Source organism: Necator americanus, chromosome IV, assembly GCF_031761385.1.
Source record: "Necator americanus strain Aroian chromosome IV, whole genome shotgun sequence".
In the NCBI taxonomy this organism is placed as follows: Eukaryota; Metazoa; Nematoda; class Chromadorea; order Rhabditida; family Ancylostomatidae; genus Necator; species Necator americanus.
The window spans coordinates 24,593,354-24,607,497 of record NC_087374.1 but is presented as its reverse complement, the minus strand read 5'-3'; the positions used below and the strand labels follow the sequence as shown (position 1 = coordinate 24,607,497).

The window sequence follows — 14,144 nt, the reverse complement described above, 5'->3', positions numbered from 1 at the left end:
AAATCAACTATCTTTCACCATCGATGATGCATCGAGAGGGTGAAAGGCCCTGGATGCCCTTCCCCCTCCAGGTGCATCTGCGATGACGAAAGAGGTGACATATGACACAACCGGGTCCCGCTGATATCACATTTTCTAGCGAAAATACATCAGTATGGAGACAAAAGCAAAGATATAAGTGGCAACTATTGTGTTACCTATACAAGAAATTGCATATACTATCCAGAACTGATACAAGCATCACACGGGTGTGGCCCAATAAACCACCACCTGGAGAGTAATCGTCACAACGTCCAATGCTCAAACGACGAAGCAACAACCCTCCATGTGAAATGTTGAAGAACAAATCTAAGAACGAAATCGGAAGCATCAAGACGTCGTAATAATTGCAGCAATATGAGTAATCCTCAATCACAGGTGGAGACCGCAGTGTCTGTAAATGCGGCAACTGCACTAGTCAGCTGATCACCGTGACCTCACACACGAACTATCGTAAGAGAAAAAGCGGAGAAGTTTTGGCTGATAATGTCTCTTATCAAAATTTCCTTTATATTTCCTTCACTAAAGAATCGAACATTCACTTTCTTGAAGCTTTATCCACCTAGTATTACGATGTTGTGTGCTCATATCTTTTTGTTGTTGGTCGCAGGAACAGGATCTCGGGTGTAGGCCCCGCCCTTTCGCCTAAGAAGTGCTGCTGACAGTGTTGTATTGTGTTAAAGGGCGCTTTCTCAACATTTTCTTCTCTGTGATTGATGAATGTTGTGAAAAAATACTCTTCGTATATGATAACCGGACCTCAGAGTATTATAAAAGTCACACATTGCAGAAATGGATGGCGTCGAATACATTGTTTATACGCTTTTATACGCTTTATACTTTTATACGCTTGTCTGGACGTCCGCAGACTTTTGATACCAAACCATCTCTACAGAATGACCAATTTGTAGCTTTATATCGCAATCATAGCTTTGATACCCGCACCTAGCTACATTGCATAAGCTGTAACTATGATTCCTGCTGATTCGTCAGATTTTGGAAGATCAAACGTACTTGTGATTTGTGATTGTTAATGGCTCACCAATCTAAAAAAAAGCATCCCAACAGTCCGCTTGCTCAAAGAACAACACATCGTAATAACAGTTTTGTTTGGAAAGAAAAGGGGCGGGGCAAATAGTTTGTATCTCGAAGAGATGTTCAATTGTCATCGTGCCTCCGCCGAAACCCTATCAATAGGTGGTTTTTGTCGTTGAGTTTTTGAGTTTCCCCGTTAATACATGGACACGATAGGATATTTTTTATGAAGAATATGGTGTAAAATCGATTGGAATGCACCGCTTCATTTACGATTTGTCATTTAAATGTACTTTTCCCTCTCAACACTTTGAGTCGTAATCTGCTAGATTTGTTCTTTGTATATGTGTGCATTTTGTGTAACTAAGTTGGCAATTCATTTCAAGCAACTACAGTCCAAGGCATGGCGACTGCTGCTCTCAGGGAGATAGGGATTTTCGTAAGTTAATCTTTTAAATATGTTTCAAAGCATGTCGCGAGAGTATCAATACTTTCTCTTAAAGGAGGACTTGGACAGTGTCATCGCACAGGTATCCGTCGGGGAGCAGCAACCGAAGGATGTTATTGATTCAGAAAATGATGATTATTTAAAGTGAGCTTCAAGACTGTTGTGACCGATAAAGCGTAGTTAGAGAAGGGGTTTGCCTTTCTACCGCGCTCTTATTTCTGCAAGTAAATAGCTAAGTTAATTGGCACTCTAAAAAATAAACACTAGTCCTAAAGGATCTATGACATCTCGAGTAAAGCTATTAAGAGAAAAAAAACCGACGTAGATCTTCCAGAAAACAGAGCGTGGTTGAGTGCCTCCAACTACATTTTCACCCACATTGCTAGTAAAGCATTCATCTTCTGTTTGCAGACTTAAAAAATTGGAAAACGAACTCGACCACCTACAAGTGATGGAGGATTATGTGAAATTAGAAACAAGGAACCTGGAGAAAGAACTTCTTCACGCCCAAGAAGAGGTAGATTTCCAGTTAAAGCTTCACTCTTGGCCTTTTCCATTTATGTTAAGCTGTATTTTGCTTATTTACGAAAACACGATCTGAGAAATAGCTTCTCTTGCGTTTCTTCAGAGCAGCAGAGTATCAGCCAAATCTGCCAGTTTAAGTTGCGTTTAGGTTTAACAAGTCAGTGTAAACCTTTTTCGTGAAGTTCAGAAACAGAGATTTCTTATCTATGATTAAAGGCATCACCCCACGAATCTGAGGTGGTGCAGATTTCAGGTGGAGTATTCGCATACGGGATGGGAGACTACGGAGAGGGAGGTGATTCCGTCCATTTCTTGCTAATTGCCGTAAAAAAACGGCCCGGAAGATGCGGCGCCGCACAAGACTGGCGCGCTCCAATCGAACTTCTTGTACAAAATGGTGCGCCAAAACGAATGAAGCCGTATTTTCCGGACGTTTTTCACGACAATTAGGAAGAAATGGATGGAATCAACCCCCTCTCCGTAGTCTCCCATCCTGTATACGAATACTCCACCTGAAATCTGCACCACCTCAGATTCGTGGGGTGATGCCTTTAACAAAGCATATCACGTCAAATTTTGTATATCAGTCTTCTGCCTTCTTTCTTTATCGCTCAACTTTGCAGGTCAAACGGATCCAGTCCGTTCCACTCGTTATCGGGCAATTCTTGGAAGCAGTTGATCAGGACCATGCCATTGTTGGCAGCACGACAGGTAAGGCGTTTTATTGTATGTTTACAAAACACTTGATGATGATGTATCGTTTGATGTGTTCATACATTATGTATTTTGTTCGTACACTTTTGTTCACTGTCGACTTAAATGCTGTTGCAAACAGGTTCGAACTACTACGTTCGTGTATTATCAATCCTCGATCGCGAGCTGTTAAAACCTGGTTGTTCTGTGGCTCTACACAAGTACTCGAATGCACTAGTGGATGTGTTACCACCGGAAGCTGATAGCTCTATACAAGTGAGTGATGAGGAGGGAGCTATTTGCTTTTTTCTTTAGCTGATTTGGCATGAGCTCACATGCACTGTTCAGATGCTTCGTCCTGATGAGAAACCGGATGTTTCCTATGCAGATATCGGTGGACTCGATATGCAAAAACAGGAAGTCCGAGAAGCCGTTGAGCTGCCGCTTACTCATGGAGAGCTTTACAAGCAGGTACTAGTTTTTTTTTTTGGAAATGTTGAAGCGTAGAGGCAAGGTTATTGTTCTGTTCCGACTCGTTTTTCTCCTATACTCACTCACTTTCGTCTCCTATATTCATTCAGTGCTACTTCTCTGCTATGTGTGTCTCTCTCAGAATCTATCATCTCTGTGGAAACCTTACAGAAGAAACAAAAGTTTGCCTTTGAAGTTCAGTTCAGAAGTGTGGCAGTGCACGATTTTACCCAACTATATAGCGAAAACGTGGTTCACATAAAAAAAGAATCAGTTGAGAACACGTCACTATCATTATTGTTCAACTGCTATACCTTCCTACAACCTTATGTCCGCTGTTATGCAGCTCTGTTTTTGAAAGGATTGCATTACGACGAATAGGTACATAAAAGAAGTAAACCAGGTGCTTTCCATAATGTTGTAGTTTCTAAATATAGCGTATTTTTTATGTTACTTGTTTTAAATTCAGTTCTTCATTCTACTGTCTTCGCGTTCTGTGGAACTTAATAGGAAATGTTAATAGCACGTATAGTAGTAACCTTGAAATGTTTTTCTTTCTTTCTCCCTCAAATACTCACTAAACATTACACTCTTTTGAAATTCTTGATCACAGCTCAAGGAAATCAATATAAAAACTACTCTTTCAAAAGTTTTCGGATATTTACATCACTTGATTAGTGAAACAATGGTTTCAGATCGGCATTGATCCTCCTCGCGGAGTTCTCATGTATGGTCCTCCTGGGTGCGGAAAAACAATGCTTGCTAAGGCTGTCGCAGCCAATACTGCAGCGTCATTTATACGAGTAGTTGGCTCGGAGTTTGTCCAGAAGTACCTTGGAGAAGGTAAATTCATAGCTTAGCTGTAATTTTGTGGCTAACTGAACAAGCGCTAACAACATGCAGGCCCTAGAATGGTGCGCGACGTGTTCCGTCTCGCAAAGGAGAATTCGCCTTCGATCATTTTTATTGACGAAATCGATGCGATTGCAACGAAAAGATTTGATGCCCAAACAGGAGCCGATAGAGAGGTGAAAGAGATTATAATTGTTTTTTTTTTTTTGAAAGGAAGGAGTAACCAAAAGACTAAACCTTTTATTCTAGGTCCAACGTATTCTTCTTGAACTCTTAAATCAGATGGACGGATTTGATCAGAGCACTAATGTGAAGGTTCGTTTTGATTTTGTTCTCTTATCCACTGAAGCCAGCTAATAGAACAATTCCACATGGAAGTCTTTCTTTTTTGAATGTAGGCGCTGTCCAAATGTCTTTTCTGCAGCCGACAAAGCGGAAAATTAAGCTCTATTGCCATCTTTGCTTATATTCTACTGGGAGTCCGCTACACATTCGTTGTTTCTCTGACTTTACTCTTCTGATGCACCTTCTTCCCGAAAAAAATGGTTCCCTAACTATGGTACAAATTAGAAGCATGTCGCCGGTGACGTCCACAGAACGTCTAGTCTTGGATAGCTTCTGCACATTTGCATTTGTATTTTATCTCTCCATTCTCTTTTTTCTTTTTTCTTTTCTTGTGCCTCCGAAAGTGTGTACTTGAAACAATCTGGATATACGAAAAAATTGTAAGCTTCAACACCTGGGTGTTAATATATCATGTTGGTGCCATGAACCACGAAATTTTGCTTAGCATTCCTTTACTTTCGCTTTCTTTACTTGAATCCGCGCCACAAGGAAGAGCATTGATTTCTCAGATCTTTCGTAACAAACATGGTGGTTATTCGGTTTTATTTTCTTCAGGTAATAATGGCGACTAACAGGCACGACACGTTGGACCCTGCTCTTCTCCGACCTGGTCGATTGGACAGAAAAATAGAGTTTCCTCTGCCTGACAGGTCCGTTTTCTTGTGTTCACCTTTTTTATACCTTTTTAGAGATGTCACTATTGTTTCCTGTTTGCGCTCCAGTGGTTGTTACGTACAAGGTGGATTTTACAGTACTTCCTAACATTTCCCATATTAAACTTACGATTTTACAGAGAGATCTTATCGCGTTTTTGTTTGCGCAAATGACTCCTAAGCTCTTAAAAGTTCTCACCCGCCTTTGTCTGATAGCACTGATCTTACACTGATCTGGCCAAGTAAGCAAACAATTTGAAGGCCGATTTCCTTGAAATACAAGAAGCCGATTGCATACCTGAACCTTGAATCTACTTTCTCCTTTAAAGTTTAGCTCCATGTCTTATTTCGTCAACAGTAGGAGACCATCTCCCATCGATCCGGAAATAAAATGTGGAACCAAACTTTAAAATAAGCAGACAAGTTGGTGTTAATCATATCCTATATTTCCATCCGCATTTTGGGCGAACAAACAGGCGAAAAGCAGGCTGACGGTTCTGGTTCCCGTCTCTCCACAAGATTTGCCTTCGAATTCATATCTTATTCAGTACCTGTGGTCAAACAATGCGTTTGAAGGTATAGGTATAACCCACCTTAAATCCGTACCACCCCAAATTCGTGGGGTGATAGTATTCACTAACCGGCTCAGTCTGTATCAAAAACTCTCAAGAAGGCATGATGGAAAAATAGAGAATGTGGTCCTGGCTGCCACATGCAAGTTCATAAAGCAACTGCCAAATCAATGTTCTTTAAGCGATAGTTTTCCATGTCAGAACATATGAAGGGAATAGCTCAACTGTTTTTTCGTAGTTTCGTTTCACTTCCTATGTGCTGATGCGACAGTGCAATGCTCGCGCGTAAGTGTTGTTAGTTTTTGCATGTTTTGGTGGGAAGGATATTATTGGTTTTGAACATACTCAGCAGTTTTTCGTCCACAAGATTATAGGCGTCAGAAACGTCTGGTTTTCACAACAATCACATCCAAAATGAATCTCTCGGACGACGTGGATCTCGAGGACTATGTAGCACGACCTGATAAAATTTCTGGTGCCGACATCAATGCAATCTGCCAAGAGGTTGGTAATTACTAGTTGTTTACTGGATTACTTCAGAATACTGTCAAATACCGAGGGAAATCTTCTAGGCTGGCATGCACGCTGTCAGGGAGAATCGTTACGTAGTGCTTACAAAGGACTTCGAGAAGGCGTACAAAAATGTGATCAAGAAAGATCAAAATGACTTCGAATTCTATAAGTAGTGGCCTCTCTGTAGATCCGAATGACCTTGTCGGCCGTTACTTTCCGATATTTTTACAACCAATAAAAATCCAGTCCAACAATGTCTAGCAGTGTTATTTAATATTGTACGGGATTCATGTTGACACAATAAATTATTTCCATGTTTTCCAAATGTCTTACACTATCATATTAGCTTTCGTACATAATTGTAAGATTTCGCGTATCTCAAAGACATTCAGTATAAGCAATGCAACACCGTATAATTCCTGTATAGGTGAAAGTGTTCTGAAGATCTCATCTCACATTTTGAATTGAGTACGAAGTGTCATATCCCACATTGTATAAATAACACACATAACTATCACATACCCAAAATATAAAGGACAAAGACTAAAATGGCGTTGTCTTCAAACAGGCTTCCACCGGGAAAAAAAAAACTTCAAATCGTGAAGCACATATTATGTCTGGTATTTTCATAGAGAACCAACAGACTCGAAAATAAAGAAAGAATTAGAGTGCAGCACTTGTCTTTGTTCCTTTTCCCAGAATTTCCAGAGGAAAACACTGAGCACAGCAGATGTAAGACGTCGCCAATTAATGGGCATCAGGAGTTAAAGTTAGTTAAAGGAAAAGTAAGGTTTCAGGCTCTCCGACGAGGTAACTACAAATCCATAAGGCACCATAACTTGCAGTCTGTGCAGTCGAAGAAGCTATGCTACACACAAAAAATAATCTGGCTGCTTTGGCATGGTATGATATTCAGATGTAGATATCTCAGAATCCCTGCAGCAGCTTTCCTGTAAAACCTATTGCGGCAGATTTGTGAAGGTAACGTATCTTGGGAAATGAAAGTTTATGGAATAGTTGCTTTCGGGAAGCCCTACTAGAATATTCGTTCTGAGCATAACTGTGCTGATGCAGACCCGTTCAGTTTATCTCACACTACAAGCCATTTTGACCGCTCACTCCTTAACGAGATCCTCTTCAATGGCTTCGATCGAGAGAGAGAGAGTTGTTTCAGGTGCCAATGTTTCCTCGCCGGAGCTCCTCACCCAGCTGATCAAGGCGTGTACAGCTCCCTCATGATTGTGCTGGAGTGCTGAACACAACCTTAATATCGTTCTCAACAACAGCAAGTTAGCATCACCACTACAACAGTAATTTGGGCGTTGTATTTTATAAAACAGTAAGTGGTTCATCCGTCAAATTCCAGTCTACATATGTGTATATATATCAACTTTGCTCCACATATTGACCTTTATGCACAAGGTTGTGGTCCTAAAGAAGGTCCTTGTGTAGGTTGTGTGATTGGTGTATCCTTTATGAATGCTGTTGGGTTACGAAATCCCTTAACAAGTGGGATATATCGCTGCTCTATCTTCTTTTTTCCTCTTTGTAACTCTATCCTGCATATCATTGATACTCAAAAACTAATGCTTAGGTTTTGGGCCCCAATGAGTTAACTATTCACTTTCAGTGAGATTGTTTGGAGAGTTTGGTAAAGTTTAAACATACGTAGTTCCAGCTCTATGTTCCTTTTCATCCTAGTTGCTTTAGCCTACATGTCGTAAATACTCGAAGATTAATGCTCAGGTTTTAGGGCCCTCACTTAGTTTAGTAGAATCGAAACGACATGAAGCAGTTGCATAAGCGGTTGCGCCCTAAGCGGCGCGGTTGGGTTCGAGATGGGACCATCGCGAACTGCAGCAACGACCGGTGGTAGCAAGGGTCGACCCTCACCGCACCGTGTTTCATGTCCTTTTGACTCTACAATATATCCGGTACGTATATACGACTGCTGTGTTTTTTTTTTGTTGAAGCTTGCATGACAATGTGCCCTGCTCCTTCAACACACGACAAAAAGTTCTTGGTGAACACAACTATGCTATTGGGCGTAAATAAAAGCAATGTTTTTGTGACTATCACTAAATAGGAACCATACTTCCACAGGCTCAAGACCTATCGGATTGTCGAGCTCACGTATCGCTTTTCCTATCTTACTTTTCGTTGTTCTCTATTCAGTTTGCAGAAAGCACTGAGCATAACAGTAGTTGCACAAGCCTTCAAAATAATGAGGTGCTAAGAAGACAGTTTACACGGGCATCGCTCGAGAAAGAAAAAAGGACAAATAGCTTAGTCGGGCTGGAATAGAACGGAAGAGGACATGCTCCAATCTTTGACTTGAAGTCAAGACTATCAAAAATCACTTATTAAATGTAATCACAAAGGAACTGCAAAGAACAACAAGTCTGGCTATACACTTTGTCGAAGTTGATTACGAAGCTCGATAACTTTTTCTCGGTCTCCAGGCGGCAGCATAGCAATCTCTGCTTCAGTGAGCCTCATAACTTGAACTAGTAACTCGGCGTTATGTTGTTCATCCGGGGTGATTTCGGGTTGCGCTGGTGCCTTTAACATAGAAGCAATACAAAAATCACTAGAAATAATAATGGCAACTTTGTTGAACAAACCTGAACTTGTGGAGCTGGGGCGCGACCATAGATTTGTTGTGCGGGCGCTACATAGCTGCTCTGAGATGCCGGTACAGCAGCAGAGCCGGCCAAATTCTCTGAATAAAGAACAACGTCAGACCATGGCAAATGTGTGTCTTTGTGTGGTATAAAAATTGTATGTGTATTCAAAGTTCGGCTGCAACTCGGTCCGGCTTTTCCCTTTATCCAATATGTAGTCTTTAATTACTATTTGGAATCTTTTTGGATCAACAAGCAGTGAGTACAGCACCACAGCTCCAACAGATGAAGTTTTGTGAAAGTGTAAAAAAGCTCTTACATACACTTCTAGATCGACTTAGAGATGAATTCCTTATTAGAGACTGGAATGTACCGCTTGTACTGCGTCTGTTCAAAGTACGTTTCAAATGAAATTAAAAATGACGACTTTTTGAATCCATGATATTTGTAGGCAAATAATTTCGTATGACCCTTTCTAATGAAGTTCAATGAAATTGAAGCAGAAGAAGTCGCCGGAATCACCTTTGCAGTATAAGAGACATGTGCATTAAGCAAAGCGAAAATTCAGAGGTGGAGCTTATTATTAACATTAACATTTATTCATACATTTGTTATTAACACTCATTTTCATGCTAATGCAGCTTTTCCCGTAGAATAAATATCCAAAAATGAAGTAACTTTGGAACTTTAATCGTTACAACCATGTTATCAACCCAAAAAAACAACAATGGAAACATCCACAGTTATTACAGTGGGCTTAAAACGTGCCGTAACACGACGACGCAATGCGTATTGGTTGCGCTGAGTCCTCTCTAAAGTACGGCGAGAACCTCCTGAACATCTTTCCTATTTGTTTCTTTTTTGCAGTTTCCCACTACTTTTTTCGTATAACATCGTATGAATACCCTTACTAAGTCTTAATAAAGTAAATAAAGTGTTCCATTAGCTTTATCGTTTGTATTGCTCCTAGAGCCCTTCCAAGGTCTTAGTTTGCAGGGATTCAATTTCAGTCCCATCTCCCGTGTAATTATACACAATTTCCATCCTTCGCAGTAGTCAGTAATACCAATAAAGTTTTTTTTTTTTCGCTAATTCAGTAGTCTGTAGTGAACCCAGTGTATCTCCTTAAAGACATCAGTCTACGGAAAAGGAAAGTCACGATAAAGCTTGATGAAAAGCACCTTGCTGGACCCACGTAAGCTTATTTGTATTCATACTGTACGAAAAAATAGTGGAAAAAATACAATAAAAAAAGGAAGAAGTGTCGGGAACTTCCTGCATACTGTTGAGGGAGCTCAGAGCACGCCTTCACTGAAAATGCGTAACATCGTCGCGTTACAACACGTTTTATGCTGACTGTGTTTGATTACTTCCTTTACACATGGGTGATTCTTCAGAAAGGTATCAAAGAAACCGAGTTGAGACTATTAAAGGCATCACCCCACGAATCTGAGGTGGTACGAGTTTCAGTCGGGTTATGCCTATCATATGTGCGAGAGGGAGGAGCTGGACGCTCCCTAGGTGAAAGGAGTTTGGCTCATGGGATGGAACCCAAGTGATGAGGAACCCCTCACAACCGCCCAAAAGTGAAAGGAGTCAATTCAACATATGTCCAAAAGTGAAGAGAGTCCTTTCGTCCTAGGCGCACAAAAGCGGAGGGATCGGAGTAGTACTCCTACTATCGCTGTACTAGTACTATACTACTCCTACTATGTATGATCATCCCCTATATGGGGTCGTAGATTGCGGTTCATCTCTCCCTGTATTAGTGTAAACGGACGAGCCCGGAACTGTTTTTTACGGCGGCTTTTGTTGCAATGCAGAAGCACTGCGCACCGCCTCGCCTGCGACTCGTCGAAAACTCATTCGGACAAATCGCAGGAGGAACGGAATCACCCTCTTTCCCACAATCTACGATCTCGTATAGGCATTACCCGCCTGAAACTCGTACTACCCCAGATTCGTGGGGTGATGCCTTTAAGCCAACTCAACTGGTGAAATGAATAGAAGAAAAAACCAACGTGTTCCTGCGAAAGTCATCTGATGAAAAGGTACAGTGGATGCCGCAGGTTCTCGGTGAAGCATGGCTATAGCAACCTGAGGATCTACAATCCGCATGACAACCTGCGCCTTAAAATAAGGATGCACTTGGTTATTTCGAAGATATGACAGAAAACATGACTACAACGATAAAGAAGAAGTATTCTGGGTCATGAGTAAAAGAATGAAGCTTGACATACTTGGAGAAGGGCATAAGCGAGCTGAGGATTTTGAACAAGCATTTGTTTTGCCTCGCTTGGATTCGAACGCACGACATCTTTCATTTGTTTCATCAGCTCAAACATCTTTTCGGGTGGAAGCGATGCCACGGTGCGAGAAATCGCCTAAACAATGGAAACGCACTGAGAAACAAAAGAAGAATAAAGATATTTGGAGTGTAAAGCACTTAAATCTAACCACTATAGATTTCAACGCTAGACATAAGCAAACAAACCTCTGGTGCTCGACCTTCTTCGGGCTCAGGTCCATACGGACTCTCTTCGACTTGCGCAGCACTCAGAGCAGCTTGTAACTGCTGTATTTCATCTGCACTCCGATCTCCTCCAGCAGCACTATCAACGCGAAGTTGTCGTCCATTAACTTCGTACCTTAACAAAACTCTGGAGATGGTGCATCTTACAGGGTAAGAACTAATAAATAACATTATCCTACCATAAAATGACAAGATTATTTTCTCACGTATCTCAAGCTACACATTAAGCTACTAAATCATTAAATAGAGTGACCAATTCTGTATTACAGGAATTGTATAAAGTCCTTAAATTTGATACGTTCATAAGTTTTGAACGAACAGACTTATTTATGTCAAAATAAACTGCATAATGAATAGAAGATTTCAATTTTTATTTGGCAATTGCACAGTTTGCCCACCAAGGCAACAACCAAGGCCCCGGAGCAACTGCTCACCCCCAGCCTCTGGATGTGGTATTCTGAACTAGAAGTTAGGCGAGAGGTGGATGGTCCGCAGGGAACCTTTGATCTAACTCGTCAAATTCCATGGCTTAACCTCCGCGACTGTTAGTTGTGGGATCACCTGAAGATGGAGGTGGTTCGACGAATCCTAGAGATTTTAGACGATCTGAAGCAGAGGATATCTGAAAAGCTCCAGAACACGCCGAAGAAAGTCGTAATTTTCTGAGATTTGTTGGAGTGGAAGAAGACTGAACACGGCCCAGCTAGCGGTGCAGCAAAGAATAAAAACACTTCGGGACAGATGAAATAAAAAACACAATCCCTGGACGTTCTGTAATTTACTTCAGACAAATATGTTTGTCCGTTCAGAAATCATGAGTATAAAGAAGTTGTTGAAGTGTTATATATGGATATAGACAGTGTTCTCGTTGCGTGACACTGCCTCCATGTTTAACACTTTACACATTCTTGGCTATGGGGATGACTGAACTATTGAAAATCGAAGTCTGACGACAGAAAATATACAATAAGAAGTTTCTCGCATATCCGTCTTTTCATATTCATATATGAGCGGGCAAAAAAAAAGTCTAAGTAAGCAGTGGTCAAAAAACACCGTCTTCCATGATTTTCAGGCAAAAGGTGCGAACAATCACATAACTAACCCATTCAAATTCCTAATAGCCAATTCTGCAGTTTGAACATCGAGAAACTCTATGAATCCATATCCCTTCGGTTTCCCCGTCTCACGATCGTGAACCATTTTAATGTGGACGACATGACCAACCTGAATACAAGCCACTCGTCAGGGTCGTATCTTAGATGACAAAATTAGTCTCACTCACTTTCGAGAAAATTTGTCGGATTGTATCCTCAGGAACTTCATACGAAATATTTCCAACTGAAAACAAGTATGAAACATATGAACAACACCGGAACACTTTTCTTGTAATTAATTGGAAACTGGACGGATCGAACAGTGTTAACAACCCACCGAACACGGATCGTTGAGACCTGTCCACTTGCATCTTTTTATCCTACAATTTCCAGGGAAAATGCACACAACTTGTACCCAGCAAAATTACAGCTTTACATTCAAGGACAAGCACGAATAGAAGCAAGTAGTTAAAAGCAGAAAGAGAAGAGCACCGCAGACCACATTCTGACTAGAGCGCGTTATCTATTCATTTAGATTTTAGGACGCCAGCAACCGATAACAAGTCGATTCCAGATCCTGATTTTTCCATAGATTAAAATACTGGATCTAGATGTGCAGGTAAAAACGGTTCACGAATAAAGCCTCCAAAATTGCTTCGAAAAAATCCACATTCGTCTTGAATTTCTGCTGATAGGTTCCAATTATGCATTAATTTGTTAATTTTTGTTCTCTGTATATGCTCACTTCTTAGAAATTTGAGTGATGCAAAGAAATAAGTCTAAAGAGGCGTACGAACGCATACTTAGCTGCTCTAATTGTGAATACCAGTAACCATCAGAATGAGCAGACGCGATTATCAACGTACACTTCTACATCGTTTCACAGTCGCTCCTCTTTCGAGGTGAATCGTGATAGGTACTAATTCCAAATTTTACTTTTAAAATAACATTTCTTATAGATGAAGGAGTTAGAAGATATGAACGAGGTGTCGCCGTTAGTTACAAAATTCAAGTCGCAGTTCAGTTGCAGTCCATTTAAGGCAGCATATCACGAAATTAAGGGTTCTCGGATCTGTTCACGAAAAGATTCGGTCAAGGGTGTAGTTCAGCAGTATGAGATCGATTGCGCTCAATTACCCGTGATTATCTAGAAGGACAACGAAGCTCCCCTGTCGCACCGAATCCCCTTACGAGACAACTAGTAACGTGCGCACCTGCGAGGGTGGACATACAAAGCACCTGCGAACTAAGGGACAAATAATTGAATGTAATTTAGACAGGTCACTATCTTCTTGAAAAGGCTACTCCAAATCCCAAATCTTTCATTATATCTAATGTATTCGCTCAGGTAGTAGCTAGAAAATGAATGTAATCAATAAGTTTTTATTAAATAAACTAAAATATTAAGAAATAAATTGAAACAGCACAATCTAATAAATAAATAACTAACGAATCAATAAGTAATAAAAAGATAAATAAAGTCACAATATATAACGCAATACAGTGATATTAATGATTTGACTTGACCTAAACGGCGGGAGAATGTTACGGTATAACTTGTTTCTTCAGACCTCCTTTCTCCACTTCCTCCTAGAACTTCCTTTTCGGTCTATGTGACCTTTTTCAGTTTAAAATAGAGAGCGGCCTCAAAACAACTTGTAGGGCAATTTTGTCTTCTTATTATGTGACCAAGGGAGCGAAGACGGGTTTACGAGACTACTTTAGAGGGGGCAAGATGTCGATGTTT

General features: G+C 40.7%; 2 protein-coding genes across 3 annotated transcripts; one reads left to right on the top strand and one right to left on the bottom strand.

Annotated features, from left to right (window-relative positions):
- Window positions 1–1,329: 1,329 nt before the first annotated feature.
- RB195_002563 (uncharacterized protein) lies at window positions 1,330–6,319 on the top strand (the record flags this gene model as incomplete). 2 transcript variants are annotated; one of them, XM_064199882.1, is made up of 13 exons in its annotated part: window positions 1,330–1,363; window positions 1,461–1,513; window positions 1,578–1,666; window positions 1,934–2,039; window positions 2,671–2,758; window positions 2,883–3,016; window positions 3,089–3,211; window positions 3,907–4,054; window positions 4,115–4,239; window positions 4,313–4,378; window positions 4,964–5,058; window positions 6,008–6,137; window positions 6,206–6,319. In XM_064199882.1, the coding sequence occupies 13 exons, from the start codon at window positions 1,330–1,332 to the stop codon at window positions 6,317–6,319; spliced, it is 1,305 nt and encodes a 434-aa protein (XP_064055762.1). The 2 variants fall into 2 exon arrangements, with proteins under 2 accessions (XP_064055762.1, XP_064055763.1); XM_064199881.1 differs by lacking the exon at window positions 1,330–1,363 and having other exon boundaries at window positions 1,478–1,513.
- Window positions 6,320–8,552: 2,233 nt separating this feature from the next.
- RB195_002562 (uncharacterized protein) lies at window positions 8,553–12,768 on the bottom strand (the record flags this gene model as incomplete). Its single annotated transcript, XM_013449909.2, has 8 exons — window positions 8,553–8,708; window positions 8,771–8,868; window positions 10,792–10,900; window positions 11,011–11,154; window positions 11,265–11,418; window positions 12,406–12,527; window positions 12,586–12,641; window positions 12,735–12,768. 8 exons carry the CDS (start codon window positions 12,766–12,768, stop codon window positions 8,553–8,555), a joined length of 873 nt encoding a protein of 290 aa, XP_013305363.1.
- Between the last annotated feature and the right edge of the window lie 1,376 nt (window positions 12,769–14,144).